The sequence below is a fragment of the Triturus cristatus genome, chromosome 2_2 (genome assembly GCF_964204655.1).
Source record: "Triturus cristatus chromosome 2_2, aTriCri1.1, whole genome shotgun sequence".
Classification (NCBI taxonomy): domain Eukaryota; kingdom Metazoa; phylum Chordata; class Amphibia; order Caudata; family Salamandridae; genus Triturus; species Triturus cristatus.
This window is the reverse complement of record NC_140582.1, coordinates 32,444,978-32,459,414: the sequence shown is the minus strand read 5'-3', so window position 1 is coordinate 32,459,414 and position 14,437 is coordinate 32,444,978. Positions and strand designations below refer to the sequence as shown.

General features: G+C 44.2%; 1 protein-coding gene across 4 annotated transcripts in view; it reads left to right on the top strand.

Annotated features, from left to right (window-relative positions):
- Positions 1-14,437, top strand: part of SHROOM3 (shroom family member 3) — a 307,144-nt gene that overhangs the window by 238,099 nt on the left and 54,608 nt on the right. For all 4 annotated transcript variants that reach the window (XR_014978051.1, XM_085640966.1, XM_085640968.1 and 1 more), the window contains exon 7: positions 7,393-7,920. Coding sequence is in view for 3 of the 4 variants with exons in the window: in XM_085640966.1 (XP_085497092.1) it covers positions 7,393-7,920 (528 nt within the window). In the remaining variant the exon portion in view is untranslated. The remainder of the gene's footprint in view (positions 1-7,392; positions 7,921-14,437) is intronic.

Sequence of the window (14,437 nt, the reverse complement as noted above, 5' to 3'; positions counted from 1 at the left end):
CCCTACAGGAAGACACGTTGGTCTCATTGTTGTCCATTGCGCCCTCTTTAATTCCAGTGCCATAGATTTCCTTTATGATGAAGTCCACAGTAATTTCTGGCATCTTTGGAAAAGTGGTATGTCAAGACTGTTTATTTTCAATGAAAGACCTCTTAATGAGGAGTTTTGCAGGCTTCATTGAAGACATCATTTTCAATATCTGACAATAAATGAAGTACCTTTAAAAAGGGTACAGTTTTGGCTTGGTAAGTATTAACTCTATTCACTTCCTTTATATATGGTATGTGCTATAGTTGCCCGGGCAGCGAACAGCGGCGGCTCCTCCGCAATGGCGGAGGAGCGTCGCCTCACTGGCTCAACCAGCAGCTGAAAAAGAAAACTATATATTTTTATTTTTCAGCTGCTGGCTGAGCCAGCATGTATGGGGATGAGGAGGGCCGTGCCATGGGAGGGGGGATCAGAGTGATGTGCGCTGCTAACTGTTCATGTCTATTTGGCTGGCCGTCTTAGGCCAACCAAACAGACATGCGCAGTTAGGTTTCTCCAACCCAGCTGTATTGCACGGCGGGGTTGGAGAAAGAGCACAGACTTCCTGTTATGAGTGAGCGTTAATCAAGCCCGCTCAGGTCAATCCCCACACTGCTCTCATGCAGCATGAGAGCAGCGCAGGGATTGCACAGGGAGTCTCTGATGCTGCCCATGCTGGGACCAGGAAGCAGAGGAGCTCTGAAGCGCAAGGCAGCAGAAGCAGCATCAGTAAGTTTTATTTATATTTATTTTTACTATCCCCCCACACGCCCCCGTTCCCCTCCCCACGCTACCCACCACCGTGCGCCCTTCACCCGCCTCACCACTGTTAATATGCATCGGCTGCCACTGGTAGTAAAGTAAGAAGTTGTGCGATTGTCAGTAGTCACAGGAATGTTGTGAGCATTACAGGGTGGTCAGATAGTGAACGGTGACACAGTGGTCGTGCCCACGCTGAAACTGATCAATATTATTGTGTAATGTTCTTGAAGGGATTCTTTCTGACGTTTAGAGCAAGCCAAATTTCAGAAAAGTTCCCCAAAGTGACCGTTGTAATATTTACCCAATGGAAATATTTTATGGCGCACTCACCACAATAAGATACCAGGTATCAGAAAATTCAAACAACCATGACAATGAGTCTGTTGGCCTCTTCAACACATTGGGTACTCGAATTCTTCTGCAGCAACATCATGAGCAGAAGAGTCAAGGCAGCATCAGTTTCAGGGCGCTATTATCTAGTAGGACAGTGGATGTTAATATCAAAGGGTGTGCATTCACTATGTAATAGTCCTCTCCATTTCCAGTGCAGCCACTGTCAAACGCCCACGGCACTCACCTGCATCCAGTCCTAGATTTGAGTCCGAATCCAAGTCTGGTAACTCTGAGTGGACCAGTCCTTGTCTCAGTGCATTCTGTGGAGGCGGGGCAACATCGTCCCTACAGCAGGACTCTTCATCAACTCCAGACCACCAGAGGCCCCTCTTCCACTGCTCTCTCAGGGGTTGACCTTCTTGGTGGGCACCGCACAGCACATGTAGGCCCAGAACTGCAGAATCAAGCCAAGGGAGACCACATGTGGCTCCATCGCCAACTGGGAGGTCCAACCGAAGTATCTGGATTTCAGCTGATCCCTCTAAGCGTAAGAGTGTGGGGGTATTTCTTTTTGTTCTGCTTTCTGTGACACCAGCCTGTGTCTTATTTGAGGCAGGTCTATCGGGAGGACAGTTTCACATTTCTTCCATTAGAAAAGGTGAGTCTGAGGATTGGAGGTTAACTGCCCTCATGCACCAAGAAATAAAGCTAAGCTTTCGTATGGCGTCTGCCCTCATGCACCAAGAAATACAGCCAAGCTTTCATATGGCGTCTGCCCTCATGCACCAAGAAATACAGCCAAGCTTTCGTATGGCGTCTGCCCTCATGCACCAAAAACACAGCCAAGCTTTCGTAAGGCGTGTGCCCTCATGCACCAAGAAATAAAGCCAAGCTTTCGTAGGGCGTCTGCCCTCATGCCCCAGAAAATTAGGCCAAGCTTTCATATGGCGTCTACCCTCATGCACCAAGAAATAAAGCCAAGCTTTCGTAGGGCGTCTGCCCTCATGCCCCAGAAAATAAGGCCAAGCTTTCGTATGGCATCTGCCCTCATGCACCAAGAAATAAAAACAAAGCATTAACCTTAGATGTAAAACAGGAGAGAATAAGAGCTATCTATTCCTCTAGTGGCTGAATTACACAATGTGAACACCGAAAAACCTGGGACCAATTCTTCCTTCCCTGCTTGACCAAAGTATGTGTATCCTAGGCAAATATTCTATTTCACAGAGTCTCCTTTTTCCTCATTGTGACATTAGAGCTCCTTGAAGTACTTGAGTTCAGGAAATGCGCTCTTCAAAAACTTCACTTGTGTTTGATTTAATTGATTACAATTATGTTCCATGTTTCATAACAACTTAGGCCACCTATGTAGTGCACATGACCACTGACATGCCCCTTTGTTCTCGGAGGAGGGGAGGGGAGGGCAGGAATGTCTCTACGTTCATGTTTAAAAACGTTCACGTTTTAATAAAATACTCTCGTTCGTTCGCTCCTAAATTTTATTCGGTTGAGCGAAAGATACAACCATAAAAATGCATATAAAAAACACATACAAATGTATAAATACAAACGATTAAAAAAAAAATCCATCATCCAATCTCCAGATTATTTAGTACATAAAATACAGTTAAATATGCAACCCCAATTCTATTACGACGGTATTGTGTAAAAAAGGTACAATCAAAAATACCCCATGAAGATTATGTATGCAATTAATCTAAATATTCAACGCAATGGTCAATAATTTAAATAAATGTGAAAAGGTCAAGTAAATGTGTGGTACTCAATGCATTGGCTATTGTGATAAATTCCTCTCAAAGTAGGGATATGATCTGATATACTACGGTGGAAATGTTGTGCATATTAAAGAAATACACTTTTTTTGGACTTTGAAGAGCCTGTATCTTATTTTTACTGGATTTGTGGCAGCATTTTTTACCTGCCAACTAATTTCAGGGCTCGGCTCGTGCACGGATTGTAACAGCTTAGCTAGCCAGACCCTTGGCTCGGCTCTCCCAGTTAATGTTTTTGCTCGCCCACCTCTGCTAGCTGACCATTTCACATGTGCGGTGAGCAGTACTACCTGTGAATAACTTCTTCTCTGGACCTGCTTACGTCCCAGTTTTCCAAAGTTCATGAGCTTTTGTCGGAAGAAAAAGAAAATGTTAGCATGATCATCCAGCTAGTAATTATGTTTGCACTTTCTGCCACCGACTGGAAGCTTCCGGGGACAGATTTCATTTAAAATATCCCTAACATGATTCTGTGCACAGACATCAAAAAGCACATATGTAGCCATTGGACTGACACGACATGAAAAGTTTTAGATTATCACGTATATTTAATTAACGAAAAGACTTCACACAGGGATGTATGGCGTAGACTCTATATTTGGTAACAGGTCAACTGTTTGTATTTTGTATTTTATATGTAAAACGGAACAATGCTAACAAGCATTGGCATAGCCAGTAGGTCCCGCTTTTGGGACCTTATAAGTATTTAATTATGCAGCACAATATCCTTGGTGCAACAACATCAACTGTTGCATGGCTAAACACTTATAAGGTCCCAAAGGCGAGACCTATTGGCTATTCCAATGCTTGGTTTTTTTAGGCACCAGGAGAAAGATTGCTCAGTATCACAGGATGTTGAGCTGGAGCGAGGACTCGACCCTGGTTCACTAGCTCCAACGTGGCAGCTCTGACCATAGCGCCACATCCTCTCCCAGATGTTCGACCATGCAGCCCATGCCAATGTCTGAAACTGAACCTAGAAATCGAACACACTAACACGTGGTGTGAACACAAAGGCCCGCAGTGACCTCTCAAGGACGTGGTTCTGTGACCTTGGCCTCAGCATCACCAGGTGTCAGTTGTGTCACATGGAAGCCGTTTCATCCCGCCTCCACTCCCAGGGCAGTATTTAACGGGGATCGGAGGTTTCCGCCCCTTGGAAGGATCACTTCCCAGTCTCGTGCTAAGCTCTCTGCCACGTGCATGGGGGTATCGCGCACGCCTCACACAGAAAAAAGGCAGCGGGTCACGTCCTCCTTTTCAAACAACCCCCCCTTGACAGCAGCTGTCCCCCTCATCCCTCCATGCCAGAATCCAAGGTGTAAAGCCCAATTAACGTCGAGCGGCACGCTGTCCATCAAGTGCCGCCTGCAGGAGGGCGCCAACCTGCGTGCCCCCAGCAGGTGCGCCGTCCTCCATAATTAGCCTACGGGAAGGGACGTCCTTAACCCCGCGCTGGGACGGGTGTGCGGTCTCCTCCTGGCTTCATTACCCCTCTGACAGCTCAATGTGGCGGCGTCTGTTCCTGCGTGGCGCCCCCGTCCAAGAACACATATCCGTCAGCGTGGGCACCCAGGAGCAGATGACATCTGTGTATTACTCAAAAAGCATCTCGGATCAGTTCTGCTCCATCACCGAGCCATGCTGGTGTCAGCCACCGGTGGGCAGGACTAGGAAGCTCCGACTCGTGGCGACTGCACTGGGCCCCATGATGACACATTGCCAAAAACATCAGGGCACACGAATTTAAAGACGTGGGGATCGTTTTTCAAAAATAATAAACTTAAAATATATTTCTAGACAAACTGTAAAAATAAGAAATAAAATCTTTTTGTAAAAGGCCTTTAAATAAATAAAGGACTACTAAAACAAGCACGGCTATAGCAAATAGGACTCACCTTTTGGACCCAGTGGTTTTGCCAATACTGTGCCACATCAACAAAAATAAACTCCCTTTTGCCAGTGAGGTACAGCACCAACAAAAAGAAAACAAGTGCACGCGCTTCACGCTGAAAGTAAAAAAAAAAAAAAAGTTTGACGGGGAGAGGAGGAGGCAGCAGGGGGAGGGGAGAGAGGAGGGGGCCTGCACCTGTTTCCCTTGCAGGAGCGAGCAGGAACCATCTCTTAATTACAAACAGATGGTTTCAAAGCTCGCTCCCGCAAGGGAATCGCCAAACGTGCACACGTTGCCATTGAAAGCAATGCAAAGCGTGCACGTTTTTTGGCAGAAAAAGGGAATCGATTACTAAAGGTCTCCTCCTAAGCAGCGCGTGCGCGCTGCGTAGGCGAGACCTAAAAACCCAAGCTTTATTGCGAAAGTTTCCTGCAAAAATTCTTTGTATTCTAACATAAAACAATCATAAAAGTAAATTAACATTAGTAAAACGAAAAAAAGAAGCAGATTATGGAGGTTCAGCGGAGTTCTCAATTCTTTTTGCAGTCTTGACAGAATCTGTTCCAGTCAGCATTTGAAGGTGGGCAAGTCTTGCGTCTGTTGAAGACGTGGCGGAAAGTTCTTCCACAATATGACACCTTCCGAATTTTGCCTCCACACGTGCAGTTTGCCATTTGGGGATTAGCAGATTCCCCTTTCTTGCGTGACAGGAGTCTGACTTCATTGAGGAAGCGGGTGAATGAGATACCTCGGAGCAGGACCAGCTTTAGGGGGGTGCGCCTGGTGCGGCCACACTGGGCGCTGACCTGGGGAGGGGGCCCTGTGCTTAGCAAAACCTTACATTTTAATAACATCTTCTGCAGAGCTCCTTATGCATCCAGCTTTCAGGCAGCAATAAAAATGTCTAAATAACTCTTGTGATGTTCCTGTTAGAGAGCGAGAGATCAATCAGAGTTTTGTCTAGTAGCATAAAGTAGCACAGAGGGTTAATATGCCTGCTGCAAAGAACACCTACGGTGCAGATCACAAATCTATATTTTGTATGGATAGCTGAATGGATTACTGCTTTTGTCACGGAGATCCTTTTGTACCGCAGTACATAAGATTCATCGCTAATATAAAACAGTTGCAGTTAAGAACTATCATCAAAGAGCTGCATGCAAACTGCATAACATAGTTAGGATGTAATGTTTTTCCCCCTAGTCTTTCATTATCTGTTCCCAATGTTTCTAAAGAGGGTTCGTTTGTGTAGATATACATTCTTATTAGTAAAGCCTGCCTTTACCTGTGCTTTAGAATAAATGAAATGTATGTGAGAGAGGGGCTATGGAGAGATAAGGGACACTTTTGCCTGGTGGTAGTCAGGGAATCCAAGGAGGAGGTCATTGGGGGGGCGCCAAAACTGATTTTCGCACTGGGTGCCACCAGCTCTAAAGCCAACCCTGCCTCGGAGTTTTATCATGGGTTCCTTTCCAGAGCCTAGTGAGGCGCCTATGCTTAGCCATCTGAGGTCAGGTCTGCTTTGAGATGCGCGGGCTGCGGCACACATACTCCTCACGCTGGCAGAGGATGCGCACTGCTCTCTTTTGGACTATAAATTGAGAGCCTCCTTTTTACGCAGTCCTAAGTTTATCGTCCCGCAGTACTGCGGTCAGAACAGTATGAAAGAGCGTGTTCACGATTTACAGCAAGCAGCACAGTAAAGAGCTCATTTCTAACGCGGCAGAAAGGTGGCATTTAGCTGATGTAGCTACTGAGTGGACTTTAGGTGCACAAATAGATCCCAATCAAATAGGGCTCCCAGGTTGTGGACTACCTGAACAGGTAGGCGGTAGAGTTGGTCTGAAATCTGGAGCCCAGTTCAAGGGGCGGTACTTCTATTGGAGTGTTGAGCAGTTCAGAATCACAAAGACGTAGGACCTGATTACGAGTGAAGGCGCTATTATCGCCCCTGATGAATAACGCTACCACGGGGTTCCATATTTATCGAGTGCGATAAACATCACCTATTACGAGTTCACGGAGAATAACATCCGGATTTTGGTGTTTATCGCACTAAAACACGTATGTTACGGTAAATACCGTCTATTTTCACCTGTTAAATTTCTACCGGTTTGACCCATGCATAAACAGAAGTTTACGCATGGGTCGGAATTTACTGGTCCATTTGTACCCAGGGCCATATTGAAGAGTTGTCTATCAGACACTTACTCATGCAGCACTTTAAAATCTCCATTTCTGTGTCGCATTAGAATTGAAAGCTTTGATTTTGTAGATTCAAACTGCATCTCAGTTCTGGGTAAACTTTAACAAACACATATATTTTGCACCTAATGACCCAGTAACGCAGTTCTCACAAATACAAATGGGATTCTCATATAAACGTGTCTTTATATCTTTTTTTAAACAGGTTGTCAAGCATTACTCTGAAAAATCATGAAAACTGCTCTTTGTTTTGACAGAAATTTAAAAAAAATGAAAAACCATTGCATTGATTCCTTACTGTCTGTTTTAGCTCGAGAGATGATTGCAGTTTAATAGGGTAACATTTAAATTGACAATTCTTAAACTTTATTTCCACAGCCATTGTACTGAAAGCACTACTGCACAGGAGAGGCCACTGTTGTCCAGGCTCAGTGGAGAGGCCAAGTGGACTGGTTCCATGAACTCAGAAACGTCACTTACCAGCGCTGCGTCGATGCAAACCAGTTTTCCATCATGCGTAGATGTCCCACAGCACTTATTGACCACCTCGGTAGGACACCAGGACACCGAGCGGCCTCCCCCGGCACATCAAAACAGCACTTCAGGAGAAACAGCCCGCACTCAGCTTCCAGAAAGTGGTCATCTCTCTTTGGAAAGCTTCAAGACCATGGAGGGTAAGGCGAAGCCAATGACCCAGGAGGAAATCAACTCAGTGAAGCTGGCAAAGGAGATAGTCAGCAGGGATAGGTCCCTGGCAGACGTTTTAGACCCTGACTCCAGGATGAAGACCACCATGGATCTCATGGAGGGCCTGTTCCCAAAGGGCAGCAGCGTGCTGAAGGAAAACAAGGCGAAGAGGAAGAAGATGCAGGCAGCGGGGAGCCCTGCAGCCTCTGAAGAAGACAAGTAAGTGAAGCTGTCCTCGGGCCCTTACCTTATGTATCTACCTCTGTACTCCTCCTCGCATGGCATTGGTTGCTTTCAGGATTGCATCATCGTACGTGCATGCTGTGGCTGAGCTGACGTCAGCAGGCCTTCAAACACAGCGAAAGTGCACAATCTAAGAGTCCAAAAAGCCAAAAACGACTAGACCAAAACATTTTGTTAGTTGATTCGTTAAAGAGCAAGGTTTTACATTTATTTGGAGCTAGAAAATGAATGGTGCGATTTTAATTAGAATAATGCATTTGACTAATTAAAATGGGCGCCCTGAGGTGACTTACATTGGTTGTTGTAACTGTGAGACGAATTAAACAGATATAGTGATATACAGCCCGAGTGGATACATTGCTGACCTTCTTAGAGAACTTGCCATTTATCGTGACAGATCGAAACAAAAGCTAAAATCACATGGTTAATGTCCGGTACCCTCACACAATCAGACTGAAGTCAAATTCTTCCTAGCAGAACATCGGTGTTCATGTGTTGTGTTTAACAGAAGGGGTCCCCTTAGTTGTGATGTGTTAGTCCGCCCCACGGAGGAACCTCCCGTGAAGGGAGGCCAGAGCCCCATCAGTTGCTTGTCGCCCCATATATACTCCATATTACTCAGGAGGAGGCTTCGTACTTTCATGTTAGGAAATGTGTTTTACTTTATGAACTTTGGTTTATCTAGTGATGTGGCCAGTGTTGTAATAACCCTTGTCATGTAAAGAGCACATCACATTACTGAATGGAAAGTGCCACATTCAGAGGTTTGTCCAGTCTCATCTCAGCGCTGTGTGTCAATGTCTCATGTGTCATTGATAGTTGTATCATTGCTTTCCTGTCCACAAGCTCCTCTGATATTCACCTGGGTTTCTGGACTAGCGTGCCTCCATCTTGCCATCGCGCTCTCTCCCTTCAAACTTTCAGAGGATGGACTGAGCCCTTGCAGATCAGGCCGCTTCTCTTCTCCAGGGTGGAATTGGAAGGAGCTGGCATTGAACACCAATTCAAATAGAACCATCCCCAGTGCTGAGCAGCATGGCTAAAGAATTTTAAAAAAGGCCTTTTTGGACCAGCCGCACGTTATTTTGTAGGTGTGCACGCCACATATGTAGGCACCTACAAAATGACGCAACTGCTATTTTTTTTGTGTGGTTACCGAGCCAAGTTGGTAACTATAGAGGCAAAAACATTGCAAAAGCGTTTTTTTAAAGTGGGTAACGGAAAGCCACACGGGGCCAGAAGCAACACTGGGCGGGGTGTAGGAAGCAACATGGGATCAAAAACAGCACATGAATGCACAGGTTGCGGGAGGAAGTAACACAAGTGGGGTTGGATAGAGGAAACTATACAAAGGGGAATGTGTGGGGAGGAGTAAACAACACAGGGAGAGCAACATGGAGCGCTGTGGAAGGAAACATGTGAAAGAGAGCACTGCGGAGTGTGCAGGGGAGAAGCACATGGTCGAGAAAGCAACTGGATCAGCACACAAGGTAGAGCGCAACATGTAAGGGGACAGAGACAAGTACATGGGTGACAGAGAGCAATACAGGGTGTAGGGGGGACGTAAGAATACGAGAGAGACAGAAGGAAAACACATACGTTCCCATTGAGTGCTTAACCCAAACAAGCAGTGGAAGCATAGAAGCCAGCCAATCTAAAGAACAATTTGCATTTTGTATTTGGAATTGCATTTATATAGCGCTTACTACCCCATACGAGGCGTCAAAGCACTTTTTCGGCGAGTAGCACGCTATTCAGGGACCCATAAAGGATTAGTGTTGAATTAGTATAGTGAAATATGAAAGTAATTTAATTTAAGTGGTGGCTAGGTAAGTCAGTTATTTGGATTCAGAAGGATAGAAGAGGAAAAAAGGTTTGTATTTATATAGCGCTAGTTACCCCTGATGGGGTGTTGAAGCGTTTTTTTTTTTGCGCGTAGCGTGCTACTCCGGAAACCCATAAAGGGTTAGTGGTGAATTAGTATGGTGAAATATGAAAGTAATTTGAGTGGTGGATATTAGTCAGTTATTTGGAGTGAGAAGGATAGCGGAGGGATAGAAGGGGAAGAAAGGTTTGCATTCATATAGCAACTGTTACCCCTGATGTGTGTTGAAGCGCTTTTCAAGCGAGTAGCACGCTACTTCGGAACCCATAAAGGATTAGTGTTGAAAATTAGTATAGTGAAATATGAAGTAATTTGAGTGGTGGATATGTTATTCAGTTATTTGGATAGAGAAGGGTAGGCGGCAGGATAGAAGAGGGAAGGAGGTTTGTATTTATATAGAGTTTGCTACCCCTGATGGGGTTTTGAAGTGCTTTTTTGGTGAGTAGCACGCTACTCTGGAACCCATAGGATTAGTGTTGAATTAGTATAGTGAAATATGAAAGTAATTTGAGTGGTGGATACGTTAGTCAGTTATTTGGATTGAGAAGGGTTGGGGTGGGGTAGAAAAGGGAAAAAGGTTTGCATTTATGTAACGCTTGTAACCCTGATGGGGAGTTAAAGCTTTTTATTGGCGAGTAGCACGCTACTCTGGAACCCATAAAGGATTAGTGGTGAAGTAGTATAGTGGAATATGAATTTTGAGAAGTGAACATGTTAGTCTGTTATTTTGATTGAAAAGAATAGTGGAGGGATAGATGGGGGAAGGATTTCGACATTTTTTTTGGAGGTCATAGCAGTAGGAGGAGGCTTTTGGTTGAGTAAAAAGGGGTTGTGGAGGGGAAGAGTCAGAGGGAAGAGTTTAGAAAGGTTTGTTTTTGGGGATTGGTATAGTAAAAGAGGTGTCAGATGATGCAAGAGGGGTAGAGTAGGGGAGAGTCTAGAAAGGGTTATTTTGGGGATCATAGTAGTGGTATAGGGTTTGGGATAAATAAGAGAGTGGATGAAGAGGATTTATTGATAGATGTATAGAGTGAGAAATAGGGTAGTGCATTGGAAAGAGTAGTAGAAAGAAGTTTGAGATGAATCAGAAAGTTGGGCTAGAAGATATATTGAGAGAAGTATAGGCTGAGAAATAGGGTAGTGCATTGGAAATGCTAAATTAGAAGAAAGTGATACATATATAGATCCTTAAGTACATTGAAAGTATATAGATGCATAAAGGAGGCAAAAATATGTAGATTAAAGATATTGATAATGCTCTATAGGAGAGACAAAAAAAAGATTGACAAGCTGGGGTGGCATGGTGAGCAAAAGAATGATGGATTTAACCCAGATCTCTTCACTGGGGATGAATGTTTTTATTTGTTCTGCATTGCGTCCATTAATTGTGTGTCTTTCGGGATACAAATAAGAAGTAGGCAAATTATTATGACAGGAAATCCAACCAAGGGTAAACAGTGGATTGCTCCAGGCCTCTATATGTCCGTGGTAAGTCCACAATGTGCCTCACAATAGTGAAGTTGGTGAGACCCAGAAATATGATACTGGGACACACAAGATCCGTGCCATAGCTGTCCACCTCGGGCACAGCCACTATCAGAGTCATCAGGTGGCTACGCAGGTACATTTAGATCGCTGCAAATTCTGGCAAATGAACTTCATTTTTTACCAACTGCCTGAATGAAGTCTTGTTTCCAAATGACGACTTTTTACAGCACCAAATAGCTAAAGTTCACAGCACTCGAGCACCTTCCAGACATTCTAACTGTTAGAAATGTTGTTCAGAGCTGTTCAAAACCGAAATCAAATGTGTTAAATCCAAATCAGAAGTCCCCGACTTTAATAAGAGGAAGTCTAATCCGCCTTGAGGTGGAAACATGGATAAGGCCATGTTTAGATTTTGTCACAGAGATCTTTCTTTGATTAAACATACATTCTCGTGAAGAAAACTGTTTACTACTTCTAACAGCTTTCCTCCAGCGTGGCATCTTAATGGTGTCTGAAGCAGGAGCTCTTGAAATCATCGATATCCGTTTATTGCCCCAAGACAGGGGCTGCCAGCCTTGTTACACTCATTGCAAAGTTAATCCACACTTACATCTTAAAGTCTTAATTTCAGGCGTTGTTGAATCATGGCAGTATTTCATTTTTGTAAAAAAAAAAGACTGCAGTCACAGTGGAAGTAGGTGACTGCAGCTCACCTGATTACTACTTCCAAGCTAATTGAAAGCTCTGAAATTCACCTATTACTGGCTTTCATGTAAAAAAATCATATTTTGCCTAATTTGAGGAAGGGTTTTTTTAACAGCTCATGGGTGAGAAAAGTTCTGGCAACAGAGTAGTAACAGAGGTCAAATGTTTCACTTCACTCCAATAGGCACTCGGCATGGCTTCAACGACCGTACGTGGGCCACCAGCTCTCCATATCTCGGCCTTGTTCAGGAGTACCAGATACCACCCTTCTGCTGTACTGGGTATTTCTTTCAGTCTCTAACATATGGAGCTCTGCCCCCTCCTACTTTTGATTAGTCCTCTTCTGTGGGTCTTCTCCGGCCTCCTCACACTTCACCAACAGAAATAGACTTTCAATAGGGCCTGGGTCCCTCATCATGAACGAAGCGTAATCTAGTCGCATGAGAGCCAAGTACTTAAAACATACAGTAATAGAGCCAAATTGAGTAGAGCGTGCACATTCTATTACAGCACTGGCTTCCAAACCACCTAAAACCACGACCCACTTTTTAAAATAACAAACGTTCGCGACCCACCTACCTTTAATGGACAAGAGGAGGGGTGATTTTTTTTTTATTGTAACGAAAGCATTGCGTATAGCACATTGTCATTTACAGACCGCACATCTACCATTGAAATGGCCACTAAGTTTTCACAGACATTCAGATTTACTTAAAAAACTATATAACACCCAACTGATAATGTGCGTAAATTGTGTTTCTGTGAACATTTATCATTTGTGCATCACCGAGTCAGGGCAGTGTGATGGCGCAAGTGTAGAATTTGTGAGGGAGCTGCATTTCGGATTTATTGAAGCCTGCAGTGTAGGTAACGAGGGGCCCAATCTAGAGGCGACTGGAGTAGTCGAGGTATGAAAGAGCTAGTGTGAATTTGGCCTGCACCCTGTGAGGAAAGCTCCGATGAGGAAAAGATAACGTGTAGGGTTGTTCTAGGATATAAGGCACTTTTGTTCAAATTGTTGTACCGAGGTGCATGACGTTATATTCCATTCTACATTGGAGATCTTTTCCAAACTCAATAACCCTTCAACAGTTGCCTCTGACAAGTACTATCAGTGGCGTTGGTAATCCCAAACTGTTCAGTCTGTATGGTCTCACCCGAGCTAGATTGGTCATGCCTTCGTTTTTTAGGTCTCGCCTCCCAGCGCATGCGCTGGTCTGGCGAGACTTATTGAGAGGGCTCCAAAAAGTGCTACCAGGCCAGCCTAGAGCCACAGTGCATGTGCGCGGGCGCGCGCGCCGCGCTTGGCGCGATTACTTTCACTTTCGTGGCCGCACGGCCGCTTTGATGTTTGATCGTGATCGCGATCACTTTCGCGGCGGCCGCTTTGCATAGCCAATAGGTCTCGCTTTTGGGACCTTATAAGTATTTAGTTATGCAACTGTTGCATGGCTAAACACTTATAAGGTCCCAAAGGCGAGACCTATTGGCTATGCCAATGCTTGTTTCTGTTTGTTTCAGGATAGAGCCATAAAACCCCAGAATTCATTTGTGTACCATTCTATATCACGCAGCTTTTATTGTGAAGTACTCCCAATTTTCTTTGCAACAGGACATTTTCCATTTTGCGAGATTGAGAGTTTTCATATATATCATGCTTTCTCACATCTTCCATGGTCAAAAATTTGCAGGTGAGTTATAATTTTTCTTTCCCGCCCCCACAGAAAATTTACAGAACAATAAGTGAGAGGCAGAGAATTTCAAGCAATGATGAGAAAAATGAGACGCCATCTGTTATCTGTGATATTGAAAACAATGCTTTGCAAAACTGTAAAGCACGACTAGGTCAGTTCCCTTCCGTTGTCAGTCAGTCAGAAAACTTTATTCGGTCTAGCTAGAGCATAAAAGTATAAAAGCAATAAACCATACATATTAAAAGCAAACGCCAAGTAAGATACCACAACAAGTGGATTTCAATTAAAAGGCAGTAAAAAACCATTGATTACAAATAGTCATAAAAAGTGAGAGACCCATATATATACAAACAAATAATGTACATCAATTACGTAATCAGCTTCGCCCTCTGCTTTATAGCACGTTGAATGAAAGTGGTAGTTAAAAAGCAGGTTTTCACAGACAGAAGGGTCTGCAAATAATTAAAAGCTGCTTTGCAATATTGAATGCTCACTTGTTTAAAAAAAGGTAACAGGTCGTGTTTCCTCACGGATGTGTAAAATTTACAGAAACACAGAAAGTGGATCGTGCTTTGTGCTGAGTGATCGTCACAGGGACGGGCAGGAAGGCTTTGGAAATAAGAGCCTTATGAGGAAAAGCAGTCAAAAAGTGCACTGTGCATAATCTGAGTCTAGCCAACAAGAATCTATGGTGCTGATTACACACCCAGATCAGGTAGGT